At 50.0% G+C, this 18,618-nt stretch overlaps 4 protein-coding genes across 4 annotated transcripts; 2 read left to right on the top strand and 2 right to left on the bottom strand.

Annotated features, from left to right (window-relative positions):
* Positions 1 to 189: 189 nt before the first annotated feature.
* Positions 190 to 805, bottom strand: PC9H_003097 (uncharacterized protein; the record flags this gene model as incomplete). The annotated part of the gene is made up of 2 exons (XM_036772694.1): positions 190 to 445; positions 531 to 805. The coding sequence occupies 2 exons, from the start codon at positions 803 to 805 to the stop codon at positions 190 to 192; spliced, it is 531 nt and encodes a 176-aa protein (XP_036634167.1).
* A 146-nt stretch (positions 806 to 951) lies between these two features.
* On the top strand, positions 952 to 2,537 carry PC9H_003098 (uncharacterized protein; the record flags this gene model as incomplete). The annotated part of the gene is made up of 2 exons (XM_036772695.1): positions 952 to 1,136; positions 1,187 to 2,537. The coding sequence occupies 2 exons, from the start codon at positions 952 to 954 to the stop codon at positions 2,535 to 2,537; spliced, it is 1,536 nt and encodes a 511-aa protein (XP_036634168.1).
* Positions 2,538 to 3,476: 939 nt separating this feature from the next.
* Positions 3,477 to 8,433, top strand: UBP2 (ubiquitin-specific protease ubp2; the record flags this gene model as incomplete). The annotated part of the gene is made up of 15 exons (XM_036772696.1): positions 3,477 to 4,777; positions 4,835 to 4,927; positions 4,987 to 5,162; positions 5,216 to 5,314; positions 5,365 to 5,463; positions 5,518 to 6,017; positions 6,079 to 6,187; positions 6,242 to 6,330; positions 6,384 to 6,543; positions 6,594 to 7,142; positions 7,198 to 7,318; positions 7,366 to 7,600; positions 7,661 to 7,846; positions 7,901 to 8,296; positions 8,356 to 8,433. The coding sequence occupies 15 exons, from the start codon at positions 3,477 to 3,479 to the stop codon at positions 8,431 to 8,433; spliced, it is 4,191 nt and encodes a 1,396-aa protein (XP_036634169.1).
* A 3,769-nt stretch (positions 8,434 to 12,202) lies between these two features.
* On the bottom strand, positions 12,203 to 12,418 carry PC9H_003100 (uncharacterized protein; the record flags this gene model as incomplete). The annotated part of the gene is made up of 1 exon (XM_036772697.1): positions 12,203 to 12,418. One exon carries the CDS (start codon positions 12,416 to 12,418, stop codon positions 12,203 to 12,205), a length of 216 nt encoding a protein of 71 aa, XP_036634170.1.
* Positions 12,419 to 18,618: the final 6,200 nt, after the last annotated feature.

The following is an 18,618-nucleotide window of genomic DNA, read 5'->3' on the forward strand; positions in this document are numbered from 1 at the left end:
GGCATCTCCATCTCATCACATATTCTACTGCTTTCTTTATGTAGTTTACACCATTATGACTATTTTTTGTCCGATTCAGACTGCTTCATGCTGTGGCGAAGGCTTATTCCTCATACGCCCCTTGTGGTGGAGATATATCTGAGTTCTAGTATCGTAGAAGTAGAGTACATGTTGATTGACGCGTAAGATCTAAAACACGCGTTCCATTGAGTCCAAAGGTTGTCCATCCACCAAGCTCTGAGTGGCATAATAGTATCCTTGCGGCGTCGCCAATCCAAACTTCTCCATGTCATTGACAGTCAAAGCCTTAGGCAGACGGAGCAGTCCAAGCACTGGGTATCCAAATTTGGATTCCTTCTTGCCAGCGTCGAAATCGTCGTTGCCGATCCCCGTAGAGTCCTGAACCTCACCAGGCTCTTTCGGAGGCCCAGTTTCGATGATATACCTATTCCAACCAATCAGATCAGCTTGGCGATGTAGTACGACGCGTCGCGATGGACTACAGCAAAGTCTACACAGAGAAGACTCACGTCAAAGCTGAAGTTGGAGCTGTCTCGTACAACCAGAGCCGCACCACCCCTTCGCGTAGGTGGTATTTTCTGAACTCGTGGTTCTTCTCCTTTTTTAAGATAAGGTCGGCGAATTTGGGTTGAATCGTCAATATCGCGTCTGTATAAACGCGTGGCGGGCCCTTCGACTTGGATTTTGACTTGGAAGGCTTCGAGGGGGCTTTGGAAGACGACGAAGACGCGACCTTTCCATCCAAAGTTCTCTGTACAAGCTTTTCTGTGCGTTCAGGCGGCATGTCTTGTGGTAGCTTGTTGATGAGTGAAGTTGTTTCGATTCACGAAGTGAGCCGCATAGGCGTGCGACTCGTATTCAGGGTCGACAGCATAAATATGCCCGTGCTATGTTGTCTTACATTTTTTTCCCGTTTCAGCCCAGCCGAGCATGGGCAACATCTTCAGCTTCTCTACAACCCCCAGCGATCTCCTCAGTTTGATTCAAGGGTGCGGTTCTTCTGCGCTCGACGTCTATTTGACGTTTACTAACAAAGTGGCCCTTCTGGCCACCCCACAACCTAGGCCGCCCAGCATCGGACGGCTACTAAATAACGAGTCCATAGCCGTCTCAAGGTGTGTCTGCGACCCATATTTGTGACATCGTGGTTCATGGCCCATGTCAGTGTCGGGAAAGAGCTTACTCCAGGAGATGCACGATATACCACAATCCACGACGGTGTCTCACACCACCCCCTAGGCGCAGGATCTTATATTTTCAAGACAGACTACGCCAAAGCGCTGTTAACTTATCTTAACCTATATCCGAAGACGGAAGACGCCACGGATCAGCGGCCCTTTAATCGACCCCGACCCCGAAAGCTCATCGTCCACATTGGCGCGCAGCCCAACAATAGTCCCCACGCAGGGACTATGATCACCTTCGCATTGGGCTTTATCATTGCCCGCAAAATCCAGCGCAGATACTGTGACATGGGCGGCGACACCGGAAAGCTGCCACCCCTGACCGTATCCGTCAGTTTGGACCTTGTCGACACGGCTCCCGACTCGAAGAAGACAATCGAGAAAGACGGGATCGCATACCAACGATCGCATCGAAATACTAATGCCATGGCCGAGTTTCTCCCAGACTACAGCGAGCTCCTTGAGCGGCTGTCTACGTTTACCAACAATGAAGTGCAATACACGTGCACTCGCCAGGCCGACCTTCTCAAATCTAAGCACATCCCCAAGGTCCTGGATGTAATCCTCGCCGATCACGTCAGAATTGGAAGGGAGCTTGGCCCTGAATCCAACAGGATTGCGCTCCGAGCCGCTTGCCCCGTCGAGGGCTGCGGTATCGCAGAGAAGCACGGCAAATTGAACCAATATCACTACGGCGATGGCATTCCGACAGTCACCTTCAACTGCCTTCACCATGGTCCACATACTTCCTCTCTCGTCCCAGCCCACATCGAGAAGTTCGAGCTTAATACTCCGCTCCGAAACTTGGTTCGCGGAGTCGCCAACATGCTCGATACGATTGAAACTCAGGGAGACGTTGATGGAGAGGAGCGCTATCATCTCCGCGTCACCGGGGGTGATTACGCTGGAATATATCAAGAACAGTTGTTTTACCGCCAGATCAACTGTCTGATGAAGGCTGTCTTTCCGCAATGCAGCCAACTGCCTCTCCCAGTAATCTGCTACGCTCCGCTGCTGACCGACTGGTCCGGCGCAAAACTCTCAAAATCGCTCTACGTGAAGGAGGGCGCGTACGCTTACCTTGAAGAGCAGAACAAGGACTATCTGCTTAGTTACTCAAGGATGAAGGAGATGGGGAAAGACCCCAGGGTCATCTTTAGAGAAGTGGAGAGTTGGGTAGAGGATCCAAGACGATTGTTCAGAAACTATTCAGTTGAATATTTTACAAGACTCTTTGAGCAAGCCGACGAACCCGATGTACACCCAGTGGCCGCGCCAGTTGCGTTGCCACTACCTTACAGTCCCCGAAATATCGTCAATTCGAGGCAATGAGCCTGATGTAGGCGTAATACCTAGGGTTGATTCAACTCAGCGAACGTCCTCATCTCCATCCCATCCGTTCATTGCAACGTCGCGCTTTCTTCCTTCTCGGTTCATCGATATTACTTGAGAGACCGCAACCGTAGCTGCAAAGTTTCCACAATCTACTCCGACTCCTTATCTATCCACCTCAAGCGGTCCTCCGATGCTTCGATCGTTCGTCCCCTCGTACACGCTTTGAAGCCAACTCCTCCTCATCCCTACCCCTGAATATTGAACGCCTATCCTACTCTCAATCTGCCATTCTTTTAATCGTCCCTTGCTAAACTTCAATGACTTCAAAGCTTTTAAAATAACAAATCGACTCGCCGTTAAAGAGTATCAACTCTCGTATATATGCTCGTTTTCGAGTCTCCCTCCTGCTGCCCTTGTACGATAGGGTGTTAAGCCATCTCTTGCTACTGGCCTTCAACGCAAATCCCCCCACCATTCCTTTAATCGATTTCCTTTGAACTGTCAGACTCAGAGCCGCAGATCTGTAGTATCGATTCATCATTGATGCATACTTGTCCCCGGGCCTACCTTCTCATTCCCACTGACGAGATTTCACGCAGTCTCGCCATCATCTCATCGAACGACATGAAACTATCTTATATCGTCCTAGTCAGGTTCCTCCGAACTCTGAAGGGCGAATGCCCCCCAGGTCCTGGCCATATACCTATGCTCGATTCTTGATATTGTCCGTCCATCCTCCCTTTAACCAAGCCCGTTCTTCATACAGTATCAGAAACTATTACCTATACAGATATGCTTAGGTCCTCATGTAGTATTGATGATCCTTGACTTACGACTTACCTTTGCTCGAGCGCTTATTGACAGGCGCCAATGCACGTCCTTGTAATTGCTAAGTTACATAATCACTACATCGCGTCTCCTCATACCATAACGCGAATGGATTTGAACAAAGACCAGGCAGCGAAGCCCCGCCCGAGACCTCTTCCAGGGGTGCCCACGACAGCGAGCTCCCCCCCTCAGAGACCAAACACGCCAATCCTTGGGAACTCGACATCTACCATCCCTGCCATCAACTTCTATGGCGCAGAAACGCAGCCACCACCATTGCCACTGCGCCCAAAGAAGTCTGGTTCGTCGCACACGATGGCCTCATTCATACCACCATCACAATCGACCCCTCTCGAAGCGCACGATTTCCGAGAGCCTGAGTTGATAAAGGACGATGAAGAAGCCCCGCCACTGATCTCGGAGGACGCTCCTTGGCCAGTATATGACCCCAATCCATGGGCCTACAACGCTTCCAATTCGAGCGGTTGGACTGGGACGGATTGGGCGACAACCTCGGATAACCGTGCAGACGAGATTCGGTTGCCTCCAGCGTACGGCAAGACGGTGGACATCGATGGCAGGGAGCCAGATGAAGAGCTGAATTGGTGGGATCCTACGGTACGCAAGCGCCCTGGCCCAGGGATGCTGCCCCCTCTGCTTGCGGAGGAGCTTCATAATTCCGATCACACGCTGTATTCTGTAAGCGTTAAGCCGCCAGACGTGAAGCCAGTGGAACAACCTGTTCAGCCTGTCCCAGAGCCCACTGCAGGTAGGAGTAGCTCGCCTCCCATAGCCCGATCTTCGAGCTCTACACCTCCTCCTCCTCCACCCACTGACGACGATGTACGTACGTCTGTACCGCATCCGAACGCGTACTACTGCCCAAAGGAGAATGGCTGGGTCATTCTACAATGGAAATCATCATCGGTACTTCCTCCTCTGGACCAATCATTTCTCGACTCCGATCACCCACCGCTCCCTGATCAGAATCGGCGTAAAGCTACCGTTTCTTGCATAGACGACGGAGGGTACAATTCGAATAAGACCCATCACTTCCACAAATACCCAAGAGCAGTGAATTCGTTAAAACTCACCCCCCCATTTCGCAGCGCGCCGTGGCAAGTCGAAGAGAAACTCAAAAACAGGCGCCGCGCAGTTTCGGTCACGGAACCAGTCGACATGGACGCGGAAATGGACGAGGAAGCGGAAGTTACTCTCGAGGATGATGGAGAGTTACTGGATCTATATATGTGTTGCCAGTGCTCCTTGTATTGTGTGGCATCTAGCGTCATCCCTGGGGTCATCCCGCGGAAATTTTGGGAAGAATTCATCAAGGAGAAGAAGAACAGTCCGCCCCCTGGCAAATCCCCTGAGGCCTCTGTGGCCAACGCATGGGATACGATCGTCATGTACGACCTCTATCTGTCTTCCTATATACATTTAGATTGATTAACATTCGATCACAGGGTCATCGAAAATAGACTTTGGAAGGGCGAAAACCGTATGTTGCGCGTTACCCGCCCTGGCTTTCGATCCAAGCTGGGCTGGAGTGTTATTGTGTCAGCGCCAATCAACCACTCCTCCTGTGGTTACACTCACAATTTGCTGCCTTCAACAGGAAGAAAGTCTTTGAGACGCTTGGGTTCATTGACCAACTTCTCCCTGGGGAGGAACCAGCACTGAGGCCACCTGCCACTGATATCGTCACCCCGCAGGGCAGACAAAACCGTGCCAAACTGCTTCGAGCCTGGGTCGAGATCAGCGCTTGGACTGTTGTCCATAGACGATTATTTGGTGCGTGGAAATTCGGCACATGTACCGCTTTCTGACTGATTCGATACCAATAGCGAATACTCTAAAGGAACACAAAGGTTATGCCTTATCCGTAACTGTCGACAGTGCGAGGGAGATGTATCAAACTGCCATCGGCGCGCATCCAGATCAGAGTGGGTTTGTTCGACTTCGCCCACGGCCAGTTGTGCTAACCAGGGAGTAGTTCCTCGTGGCAATCTTCACGAAAATCTGCAGCCAGTAATGCATCATTTGGAGGCCGCGTGGCGGCAGTTGGGTATGACGCAGTCGTCCTACTCGTCCGGTAAGTCATATTTCCCAGGCCCTTCGAGTCTGCCTAACGTTCATATAATACCAGAATTACTCGCCTTCGCGTATCTCGCTCAGTGTCGGTGTGATCCGAAAGGGACCATGTCATACTTCTCACACTTCTCTAACATGATCAAAATAATGGAAGAGAATCGTCTCTGCCCACAAGATCTCCAAGACCTTTTCATGCTCGAACGGTCGAGAAAGCGCTTCGCAGAGGACGAGGTTACAGAGGCCGCGAGGATACTTGGATTCGGGCACGACGGGCCGCTCAAAGTGGAGTTCGATAATGAGATAGATGCTGAGTTTATCGAGAACGCTTGGAAGGATTGTATCCGCCGGTCATGGCATGATCCCGGGGGGAGCCAACTCCAACGTGACGCGACGGAGGCCTTGCGGGTTCTTGCCGAGTATTTAGGGAATCGTGCTTTGCACCGGGTTTGGGAGGAGAAGAAAGACAAGCTGATGGATCCGAGTAAGGCGTATGACATCCTTGAAATTCCCAGTGGTGTCGACGACACCATGCTCATCACCGTATACACCTTGCGGGTTTGTCTATATGATCTTTCTTTTCCTAGTTCAATACTGAACTCGGCTCAATGATTCACAGCTCGACGAACAGCCTCATCAGGTGGAGAAGATGAAGGAAGCACTGAGTGTCATTTCAGAAATCAGAGATAGCGAACGCTTGCGGCGCTTCCTGGCCACCGGCGCTGACCGTAAGGACCCCCTTACTTTCTGATGTATATAGCTCTGATTCGGTGGACCTTTAGCAGGAGAAATCGTAGCGCCCACGCGTCCCGATATCCCTCGAGGGTTGAACCAACTTGGTAATACTTGTTACCTGAACTCACTGCTCCAGGTAAGTGCTCCGTTTATATCAGTACGTGCATCGAACCGACCTCAATATGGCAGTATTTCTACACGATACGAGATCTCCGAGACTCCGTCGTGCAGATGGGCCAACAATACTCGAAAGCACTAGAGGACGAGAAACTCACCGATGACGATCTCAAGAAACACCGTGTTGGCGGTCGTCTCGTAACACGCCGGGAGATTCAACGGTCAAAGAAATGTGAGTTGAAATCCAACGCATTGACTAAGACTTATGATTGTATCAACTAGTCATCAAGCAACTGGCCGATCTCTTCGTTGACATGGAGTTTGCTGAAGCTGCTTCGGTTACGCCTACAGTCGAATTGGCTAAGCTAGCACTGGTGACATCCCGAGACGAAGAAGAAGATGAGGCAGACAGGGGCGGCACCGAATCATCAAATGATACGGACGCGACGTTAGTGGAGGACGGGCCATCACGGTTCGTATCTGAGCCTTTACCAATATCTCCACCTTCTCCGTCTCGGTCACCCAATTCAATACTGGGTAAACGAAATAGAGGTCTAGAGCGCGAAAAGACCGAAATGGACGTGGACAGCCCTCCTCCGTCGTCTTCCTCCTCACGGCAGGACCACGATAGTTTCGTCACCGTGCCTTCCCGTCGTTCGTCTGGGTCCCCGGCCGGCACAAATGAAAATGAGATATCGACGGAAGTGGGTGGTACCCCCTCCAAGACCCCCATTGATAACGAAGGTGACGCCATCATGTTAAACGATGTACCTCCGAAGCTGGTATCCGCCAAAAAGCCCCCACCACCTTCTGATTCCGTTATGATGTTCGGTAAGTACTCGTTGCTATTCAAGCGATAGTAGTCCAACTCGATACACGTATCCAGGAAAACAGCACGATGTCGCTGAATGCATGGACAATTGTATGTTTCAAATCGAGACGGCAATGCTCAAGTTTGGATCGCTAGGAGGATCCCAGGAGGGAGACAAGACTAGCATCGTGAAGAGGTACGTCCCACCAAACTTATGACACCTGGTAGTTCATCATTATTTAGATTATTCTACGGCAAAATACGACAACGGGTGGCCGTCGCCGCGGAATCACGTTCATCCGTTCATGAGAAGGAGGATTTGTTTTCACATTTGCCTGTAAACGTTGTACACGACGGCGTGGATATTTACGACGGTCTGAGCGGATACTTCGACGATACCGTGGAGTTCGAAGGCAAGAAGGCTCGAATGGAAGTCTCATTAGTCGAGCTGCCACCCCTACTACAGATTCAATTACAGGTGTGTCTCATGAACCCACTCTTCGCATGGATATTGCATTAAATGGAACTCCGTTGGAAGAGAGTGCAATTCAATAGGGAGACACTTCAACCTTACAAATCCCAGGCCTACGTCAAATTCGGCGAGACGATTTATATGGATCGCTTCTTAGACAATGTCAATCCGCAGAAGAAAGCTCTGTCGAAACAAATACAGGCCGAACTCGACACGTGTAGAGAGCGGATACGAAGTCTCTTGCAGGGCAAGGTTCGCGACATTTTGCGTTGTATCCATCTTCATATATTGATCGGATTTGTGCAGTGTGGACCGTTTGCGACTTCATTAGAGAAGACTTCCCATTTCCTGTCCGACCTTAAAGCGGCAGCATTGCCGGGCATAGACGACGCTACCGTCCAAACTCTTCGGGACGAGCAGGATACCGTGAATAAAGAGGTAGACGCCCTCCGCGGTCAAGCTGATCACTTAAAAGCCCGGCTTGAAACGATCTGGGAGGATGAAAAACAGGCCGCCTATGAACTAACTTCTGTCTTCATACATCGGGGCTCGTCTCCATCCTGGGGCCACTACTTCTTCTATTCTAGGCACCTTCCTGAACAACCGGATGCATGGTTCAAGTACAACGACTCGGATGTCACGGAGGTTTCTAAAGATGAGGTGCTCGCTGACACAACTGGATCAACTGCCAATCCATATCTGGTCTGCCTTCATCTATCCAACACCTAATGCCTCGATGACTCACCGCCTCTTTCTCGTAGTTGGTATTCGTTCGCCGGGGTTCCGAAGTTGTCCACACAGTCAAGCGATCATTCAAACCGTCCGAAGAAATGGCATGACACTAGCATATCAAATATATTTATCTATAGCAGCGTCACATCTTTGCATCTCTCATCACTCAACATATCACTCAGCAATGGAGAACCATTAGGATTATTTGCCATTACGAACGTCTGCATGAAGTGAAGCTATATGTCTACGGGCACATGAGCTCGTACACCAACGGTGATAACAAGATCTCTTCGGGCTGGCGAGAGCAACTGCACCCCAGAATTATCTTCGCCTCTGTTGTCCTAGTGGTTGGCCTAAATCGTTCAAACAGCATGCATGATAAATAACTTGCAAGCATACGCAGAGATGCAGCGAGTACCATATACGACGACGCGGGACTAAGGTCAACACTCCTGGCGTCCGCGATACTAGGCTGAAGGGCCCTCTTTCGACAAGTCCCAATCAACCTTTGCCATAGCCTTGTTTACAAGAATGGCTTTCGTCAAGTTGATGTTGATCCGTGGAACTTGCTGAAAGGTATAGTCTATCTCAGAGTTGGCTGCGAACACACGACAATCTCTACCGCCTAAAAGGAGAACACCAATGGCGACCCGGGAGTGGATTGGCGATTGGAGTCGGTCGGCCTCGCTGGGAGTTGCTGCTGCAGCGTTCGCAAGGGTGGTAAAGATGCCCCCGTTGAGGGCAAGATGAGTCTGCCGGGGTTGACGACGAATCTCGAATACCTTTGGAAGGCACTCCAACGAAGCGGTCGTCGGCGGACGAAGATTCCGAATTTCTTCTAGAAGCAAAAGGTAAGTCGACGGTGGCTGCCGTTTTACATTTAATGACAGCCCACAGGGGGTGACATTCAATGTGCCTTTTCTGATGAGCGCGTTGAAGCTTTGAATGGGAAAAGCAGAGGCGCAGACGGCTTTAGTGAGTCCCTGTTACGTTAACCTTGAAAGGTATAGATACGGGGTCCTATCGACGCGGCAGATACGCACCAAAATGCCTTCGTTCTATTCGAACATCATCATTGTCCTCTCAATTTCCTTCGCTTTAAGCGGGGCGAACGCTCAATGCTCAGACCCGGCCAGGCCCCTTGCAAGATGCTGCATGGGGGTTGCGGCGTGGTCGACCAACTCCGTCGTGTGGGGAGGTATCTGCGGTTACACTCCCCCCAGTTCCAGTGAGATCATAGGCGCGCGGTGCATCATCAATCCCGGGACCTGGTGGGTGTGCTAGCTTTCAATTTGATATCAACGCTCACCAGAGTGCCTCGCAGCCCGTCGGGTACTCGTGCAACGTGTTGTGCAGGAAGTTGGCCAGGGCCAAGCGGTCGTAAGTATCCAAACACAATATCGTGATCCTCACTAAGTATTTGCGTTGTCGCAGAATGCTCCCTTGGAACGAATTGTACGCCGTAAAGGCTTCTGCTGGATCGAATGTACTAGATAGAAATGCCGTTTGTGAATTGTAGCCTGCCAAGCGCGCGTTCCTAAATATTGTGGACCGACATCCATGATCAAGGTCTGAATTGGGGCCGAAGACGCAGACTATGCACAGCAAAGCTTAACAGGATTACATGGTAAACTGACAAGTGAGTTAGAAAGGAGTGGTGTATGCGGAATAGATTCCACGCACCAAGGTAAAAATAAAGATACATTATCGCAAGATTGATACAAAGCGCTGCTTATCTGTTCGTGTTCGTTCGCCGCTTCCCGCCACGATTAGTACGCCTACTGTTGCGTTGTTTGTTTTTGCAGTCGTCGCAATGCCACGAGCCTTCCGGGGCCTTCGAGAGTCCTACACATGCCAAATGGAACTGTGAAAGGGAAAAACGTTAGCAAGAAGGGTGCTGGGGAAGAATAAAAACGCTTACCCATTGTTTGTCGCAATTCTCATCGTCGCAGCCTATCATATCTCCGTAGCTGACCCCATTGCACACACAATACCTCTTGTTATCGTCACCTTCCCCGTCTCCATCCCCTCCATCCGCATCTCCCCCGTCACCGATATCCCCAGGTGTGCCTTCGTAGTCCCCGTTTCGGCGGTCGGCTAGAGGTGGCGTTCGGGCGTGACCATTCGGTCCTGGCCCAGAGTGTATTCCGGCAGTTACGCCCAGACCGGGATGTGGTGCCCTCGGGTGTGATTGTCCGCGAGCAACAGGCATTCCGGGGCCCTCTAATTGCGTTGCTGGTACATGTACGTGAGGCCAGTCGTCTAGCCTAGGATTGACACTGCCAGCTCTCGCCGGGTCGTAACGACCGGCTCCGTTCGAGGAGTTGTTGTAAGGTAGTGGAAGAGAAGGGTGAGACGATGAAGCTGGAGGAACATTGTATTCGCGAGGGGGATGCGAACCAGATGTGTGTTCGTAGTTTGGGTTCGTGTCATGGGGGGTGGTGTTGCGATTGGCGTTGGCGTTATTCCGTGAACGCTTGTTGGTAGCTGTCGTCCCGTTTGAGGTTCGTGCGGAGCCATTGACACCGCCAACTCGGGCGGACTGGCCTTGCGTGGCGAGGGTAGGCAGATGGGAGGTCACCGACAAAATGGACTCCGTGGGCGAAGCGGCTCGTTCGGGTTTGCTGCAATGGGGTGAGTGCGGGTATTCTTCAAAGGATATGCAATTCGTACCTTCGGCGGTTGGTAATTCGGGGGCGTGCAGACACCGTCTCTGTGACCTTCTCTTTCCTTGGTGATCGCATGCTAGGATCCCCGTCGTCCTCTCTGCCCACCCTCCGCCGTTTCGCAGGGCTGTCTGTTGTGCCAGAGAGCAACGAGCCAAATCCTCCACCGTTCCTTTTGCGTCTCCCGCCTTCCATGGTCGCCGCTGGCATGTACGATTTTGTAGCGACGTGGGGGTAGACCGTCCGCCGATTGAGGGTATTGACATCAAAGTTCGGGATTAGCTCGGATAGCATACGCAGATGCGTGGCATGGGATTTGAGGCTGTCAGCAGCGATGCACGCAACTCGAATCTTGTCTTCCCCGCCCAACTTCAACCGCGACGCTTCGTCCGCTATCTGGGTGAGCAACCAGTGCCGTTCTTCCTTCGAGCAGGAGTTTTCTTCGATCTTGAGTGTCAAAGCTTGGATTTTGTGGGTTATTGAGGCCATGGAGGACGAAAGGACTGCATCGAGTTCCCGTAGATCTGCGAAGTTCCTCGACAAATCTAGTGGCAAAGCGTCGAGTGTATGCGTGTATTCTTGTAGGAGAGATAGGGAGTACGCCGTCTCCGGGGTCGGGGGCTGGGTAAAATTGCTGTGGATGGTTCTGGGAGCCATGCTGGAGAGTGTGCTCTTCGTCGCGACGGTTTGACAACAAGGGCAGTCCCGACACTCCTGGATTGTCCAACAGCCAACAAGCGCTCGAGCTGCCCGATCACAAGGCCGACAGGGGTCATTATAATTTATATGCCTCTTATTGTAAAGTGCTTCGGAATCACGCAGCTCATTGTTTCCATGAACCCCACGATGATAGTGATATAAAAACAATAAACGATACACAAGGTGATGCTCTATTATAATACTGATGTGCGTGAATACGGAATGCGGGCGTGATCAACACTTGGTGTCCTGTACGATGGCTTCGGAATCAAAACCCCTTCCTCCGCAGCGACTATTCAATCCACCGTTAAACCTCCGCCGATTCCAAATGTTGGGGTATGATGCGTGCAGTGATGCATGATGATGATGAGTGATGCGAATACGAATACAACGAAGCGCCTGGCGCGCAGCATGCAGCGGCGATGCGAGAACGAAAGATTTCCGATGATGAATGATATGGGCATGGTGGTGCATAAGGGCATATGAGGTGTATTCCGATTATCGTCATGCATCATTTGCGAGAAACGAGCTTCTTCAACGAGTTGACCCCACTCTGTCCTTGGGACTGCCCACTCTGTGTTGACGCTGCCCCAAAAGATGCGTACATGTTGTGCATGTCGCGAGGTGATTGGTGGAAGGCTGCAAATGCGTTCGGCGACGTCTGACCAGCAGGGAAGATGCCGTACGCGGGTGCGGCGGTGGGGGCGGCGTAGTTGTACGAAGACATGATTATATGTGATGTGTTTGCGGCGGGGTATGTGCGTTAAAAGCGAAGGAAACCGATAATTAAAAAGAGTGAATGTGGGTTCGTTTAGAGGTCGTTAGAAGGTGGTATATCGTCGACTGATGTGGGGGAATGGGGAATGGGGTTGGGTTGTATGGGCGGTCGACTGGCTGTAGATGTATACGGCGCAGCGGAGCTGTTGATAATAAGACGAGGCGTTCTCGATCAAAAGCGTGATGTCGAGTGGTGTATTGTTGAAGCAGGTGACACAGAGTCGTATTGTTGCGCGCGAGAGAACAATTGAGTGTATGGGAGCTTTGCTGTGCGCTTCTGTTGTCCTCGCGAAATCGGTACCAAATGGTTCCTTGCCATAATACCCCTGCGACGGAGAGGTTATATACGCTCGAGATGCCCAGGGAGTACACCCGATGTTCTCATCAGGCCTTCGCCAAAATACAAGGAAGTCAGTGATGACTGAACGGTGAATACAAGGAACTCTCCTAATCCGGACGTTTCCTTGTCTGCGAATGGCAGTGAACCTTGCGCGCCTGAAATGCTTCCGTTTTCAGAATGAAGGCGAGTTCCATAACAAGAAAGTTCCCTGCATATGAGCCTCCCGATGTTCAATTGGGAACAAGATTCGGGTCTTGTGGGTCTTGCCACTTGTGTAGTTTGAGGAAAAGCTTCGATCGGGATGGCGTAGCTGTACCGCTAGGTGACTTGAATTACTGGAAAGGGTGCACTGCAGCTCTGTGTTCACGGATAGGGCTTTTTGATCGTATGGTGCGCTGTCTGAGTGACCGAAGTGGGTCGTAGGCCGTTCGGCGGTTTGGTCAAGCGCTTATTAGACTACTTGGATGGATCGGAGGAACAGCAACGGCCACAAAATCCGCAATCAGTGACGTTTCTCAGCTCTCGAGCAGGAAAACCTTGATACTCAAAATGGTCCATTGTTTGTCGAATCAGGAATAAATCTGAATGCTCACTTATCTTGACCTTGATCTTCCCCCAAATATCTAATACCTAAGCAACCCAAGTTTCAATACTTAGTTAAATCATGGTGGCATGGGGCTTATCTGTGAATGTAGGTGTTTGAACATTGCTGTAATTCACTGAAGGTTGTGTAGGGGACTTCTGTCCCCCATCTCCTATCTCCTATCTCCCATCTCCTATTTTCTAGCCAGTAAAGATGGGCCTTGTTGAATAAAAATACTCTGTCCTTGAAGTATGCACTCTAGGATGAAATTTGCAAAACTCTGATTCAACTTCAAAGTTGCAAGTTGCATGAGTTTCAGAGTCTGATATGTTGAGGACCACTCAGGCTCCTAGAACTAGCACATGTTGTATCATGAGTTAAGTTCCACAGTCTTTTATCTGACTCCCCATGAGAAAAGCTACAAATGTTGAAAGTTGAGGTTACGGGTCCTGTAATGAAATGAAAGGAACCGTTCTTTATTTGGGTGGGGGTTTTGGGCGCTTCCTTAAGTGGACGGCTACTGTTGTAGCCGGTAGCCGGTCATCTGGAATCTCGGGATCTTGTTTAATTTTAATTTAATTTAATCTAATTTTGTATTCAATGTTAATTCAATTCACTCAGCCTTTCCTCACTTGTACACGTGGGAGAGCTTCCAAAGCTAAATGAGAGTTAGCACCGGAGATCATGTAAGTTGCCATATTAATCAATATTCAGGGGAAGCCTCAGGGGAGCCCCTCAAAACACTGCTCAGCAGTCATACTCACTGTTTCATTTATGCTCATATTGTAGACTTACACTCTGGCATTAAATATGATATCTCACATGTATCATATTAACTCTGTAATATCAGTAGTGTAATAGAGTGTCAAGAGAGTCAACAAATTGTCAACAATGGCAATTTCAGATGAACATGGTTGATCAGTACATGTGGATAATATATGATTCATAGCTAACTAGCAGAGATATGCACATCTGTAGAGTGGATAACTAGTTTTACATGACAAGTGTAGTAGTTATTCCTAGGAATATGTTTGAATTGGTATTTCAAGTAATTGTCTTACTATACAATAGAATAGCATCTAAATCCTGGAGTAGCTGGAGGCAAAAAAGCAGCACTGTACATTTACAAGAGTCCACTGTTATTGAATGGAGAAAGAGTATATGAATATGAGTTCTCAGCAATTTGAGTAATGTTTTTGAATCTCCTATACTCTGTATATGTTATAGGTGCATCCAGGAGGCCCCTTAGAGGCTACTAGAGGCATATTCACGTGTGCTCTGGCTATGGGCTCGGGCTGCATATACTCGCGGTTACTCGGACTTCTCGGATTATGGACTAAGTACATATTTGAGCACACCATACTTATTATGACCAGACTACTAACTGTCTCATGAACACGCGGCTACCGCATGTTCTTTAGTATATAGTCTTGTACTGTACCTACAGTTACCTCAGTTCAAATATTAGTTCCTTTCTGCACTCACATCCTTGCCTCTCTACTGAGGCCTCTCCCTCGCATCCCCTTGCCTCCGCTTGCACCCTTGGTACCCACGTAGGATCCCCTCTGGAAATACAGGGCATGCAAGAGTGTGGGAGGCGCAGCCAGTAGCTGAAGCCAAGCCTGTACGTCCTCGCCTCTATGTGGAACCGTGCACCCGCAGGTCTGCGTATTCCCGAGTCCCTCTGCGGGTGTGGCTCTTAACACAGGCCTGAAGTCTGTTATAGGGCTGCCACCCGTACCGTAAACGGTTTACAGCCATACATTAAAAAGGACTGGCGGACATGGGTCCCGTATCCACAAACAGGTAATGGGTTAGCATAGCTGACTAGACGGTTACAGTCTATCATTTCAACGGCCGTTTATCTAGTATATATGGGCTGTGGCTGTCTCGCGGCTGTAATACAGTATTTTACAGGTAGATATATAACACTGTCATATACCAGTCCTCACACCCCCTTAGGGGTTCCCCCCTACGCCCCTTTCGGATACTCGGACCCTCGGAGCCCCTCAGGCTCCGCCCTCGCAGCCTATGCATGGTGCGCAGCACTTGGATTCACTTGTTACATGTTTCACCTACATGTGTACTTACATACTAAGCCTCACTACATACATGTGTTAGTTAGTATTTATAGTAGCACTAGTAGACATGTATTCCTCACTCTGAATCTTAGTTCCTTCTTCGTCACTTGTCCTTCTAAGTCTTCGCTGCGGGCTCCTCCGCGGAGCCCGCCTCTCACCTTGCTCTCTCCGAAATCGGGACACCGCAGGGCTAGGAGGGCGCAGCATCAAAGCTGAAGCCAAGTCCCGTGTGCTCCGCTCGTCCGCGCTCCCGCGCTCCGCCCGCGCTCCCGCGCTCCGCCCGCGCTCCCGCGCCCCTGTGCGGACGAGCCAGGAGGCCCCTTGACACGGTCCTTAACAAACACAAAGTTTGCCACTAGTGCTTTGAAGGCAACCCATTAGACTTGAATACAGTGGATTACCCTTCATGAAAGTGATAGTCTGCGCAGATATACTGCTTGAGAGTCATCAGTGTTGATATAGTTTCAGGTTTTAAGCTTGCATGGCGCATTGAAATAGTGTCACGACCAGTGGAGAATATTTGTTCCACCGCCACCGCAGATCCAGGAATGGAAAGAATACCGAGGGCAAGGCGGTAAAGGGTGGGGAATTGGTGACGGCGACTGTACCACCAGGAAATGGGGTCAGTAGTATTGAAGTCCTCAGGCTCTAGGTGTCAGAATTCCTGCAGCTCATCAGCGATGGCACGATCACGTTGCTTGTAGCGTGAGGTGAAGTCGTATTTTGTGCTTGATGATGTAGTAGATGCAACAGAAGTTGACGAGCCTGCAGGTGTGAGAGGCTGGGGTTTAGCTGCTTGATGCAGTATGAAGTACCACACTAACCTTTTCATAGGGTCCTTGCCCTAGACCAAAGGCGACTGGTAGAAGACCGGCTCCTCCCAGTCGGACTTGTTGGTCCCAACACAAACACACAGATGTTGAATGTTTGACAAGGCGAGCAACACTCTCAGCAAATCACAAGGCAGCTCTCATGCTTGTGATTTTGCTCACGGGCCGTACAGTATATCCCTTGATGCAACAATTAACGCGGGTAGCCTTGTCTTCCGCCTTGAGCCTGTTTTTGGACAACCACGAAGAGAATATGTTGACGGGTACATAAACCGTACATACATAGTGTATAACCTGTATGCACGGTAACTGTAAGGGCAACCTCAAGATGGCCGCACAGCGCAAGCCTAGCAGAGGGAGAATCCAAAGAAAATGAATAAGACTAACTACAATACATGAGAGGGCTGCTCAACTAGCAGAGGGAGAATCCAAAGAGAACAGGATAAGGATTCTCCATGCTAGGAAGCGAAGTATATACTGTAGTAGCGTGAGAGGAATGCAGGATAACTGTACAGTACACCAGCCACAAGTCCGAGCGAATATCACAAGGTACAAGGAAACATGTGATAATGAAGTGGAGGGTAAATGCACAGGAGTTGTGCCAGCAACTTGGGGAAGTAAGGGTGAAGGATAACGAAGTGGGGAAAGAGGATAGAGATAACCCGGACGAGGAGTGAAGAGTATAGACGAGTCCGAGCGAGTCCGAAGTGTCCGAACTGCGGGAAGACTCCAGAGTCATCGGACATGGCTTGGATGCGTAAGGGGTGGGCGGAAAGGAAGTGGGAGCGAAAGGGAACGAAAGGGAACAAAGGGAATGTAGGTAAAAGTCCATGGGATGAAGGAAAGGAGAGAAAATAGGAGTGTCCCCTTACAGTAATGGCTGGCAGCCCTAGTCTGTTATATCTTAATGCTTACCACTATTCTTTCTGCAATTGGCTATACTGCAGCTTACAACTTATACTGGGCCTAAAGTTTCCATCTGTTATCTCCTTCTTTAGTGCAGACATTATCTCCATCTTCTATCTGACACAATGGCTATCTATTTTGCTAAGTACTATTTATGGATCAATAGGACCCGTACAGGCCATGCATTGCAGTGGCTACAGCCCCAAGTCAGTGCTGGTGCAAACTGTGCTACATCTGGAATGGTCCAGTATCAAGGCATCAGAGATTTAGGCTCATATAGTACATTCTCTCTTTCATTCTTGATGTTAAGGACCATGTCGAGGGGCCTCCTGACTCGTCCGTATGGGGGCGCGGAAGCACAGGTGGAGCGCGGACGAGCGGAGCACACGGGACTTGGCTTCAGCTTTGATGCTGTGCCCTCCTAGCCCTGCAGTGTCCCAATTTCAGAGAGAACAAGGTGAGAGGTGGGCTCCGCAGAGGAGCCCGCGGCGAAGACTTAGAAAAGACAAGTGACGGAAAAGGAACTAAGATTCAGAGTAGAGTATACATGTCTACTAATGCTACTATAGATACTAACTAACACATGTATGTAGTGAGGCTAGTATGTAAGTACACATGTACATGAAACATGTAACAGATGAATCCCAGTGTAAGGGGACACTCCTATTTTCTCTCCTTTCCTTCATCCCATGGACTCTTACCTACATTCCCTTCATTCTCCTTCATTCCTTTTCGCTCCCTTTCCTTTCCACTTCCTTTCCACCCACTCCTTTCGCATCCGAGCCACGTCCGGTGACTCCGGAGTCTTCCCGCACTTCGGACACTTCGGACTCGCTTGGACTTGTTTCGGACACTTCAGACTCGCTCGGACTCGTTTCGGACACTTCGGACTCGCTCGGACTCATCTATACTCTTCGGGGCTCGTCCGGGTTACCTCTATCCTTTTCCCCCACTTCATTACTCTTCACCCTTACATCCCAAGTCGCTGGCACGGCTCCTGTCCATTTACCCTCCACTTCATTATCACATGTTTCCTTGTACCTTGTGATATTCGCTCGGACTTGTGGCTGGTGTACTGTACAGTTATCCTGCATTCCTCTCACGCTACTACAGTATATACTTTGCTTCCTAGCATGGAGAATCCTTATCCTGTTCTCTTTGGATTCTCCCTCTGCTAGGTGAGCAGCCCTCTCATGTATTGTAGTGAGTCTTATTCATTATCTTTGGATTCTGTAAGGGGACACTCCTATTTTCTCCTATTCCCCTGTCCCTCTCCCTTCCTCCTTTGTTTCCTTTCTCCCTTCCTTCATCCCATGGACTATTATCTACATTCCCTTCATTCCCTTTCCTTCCCTCTTGCCCCCTTACCTTTCCGCTTCCCTTCCGTTCACTCCCTTCGCATCCGAGCCC

Source organism: Pleurotus ostreatus (assembly GCF_014466165.1).
Source record: "Pleurotus ostreatus strain PC9 chromosome Unknown scaffold_2, whole genome shotgun sequence".
NCBI lineage: Eukaryota > Fungi > Basidiomycota > Agaricomycetes > Agaricales > Pleurotaceae > Pleurotus > Pleurotus ostreatus.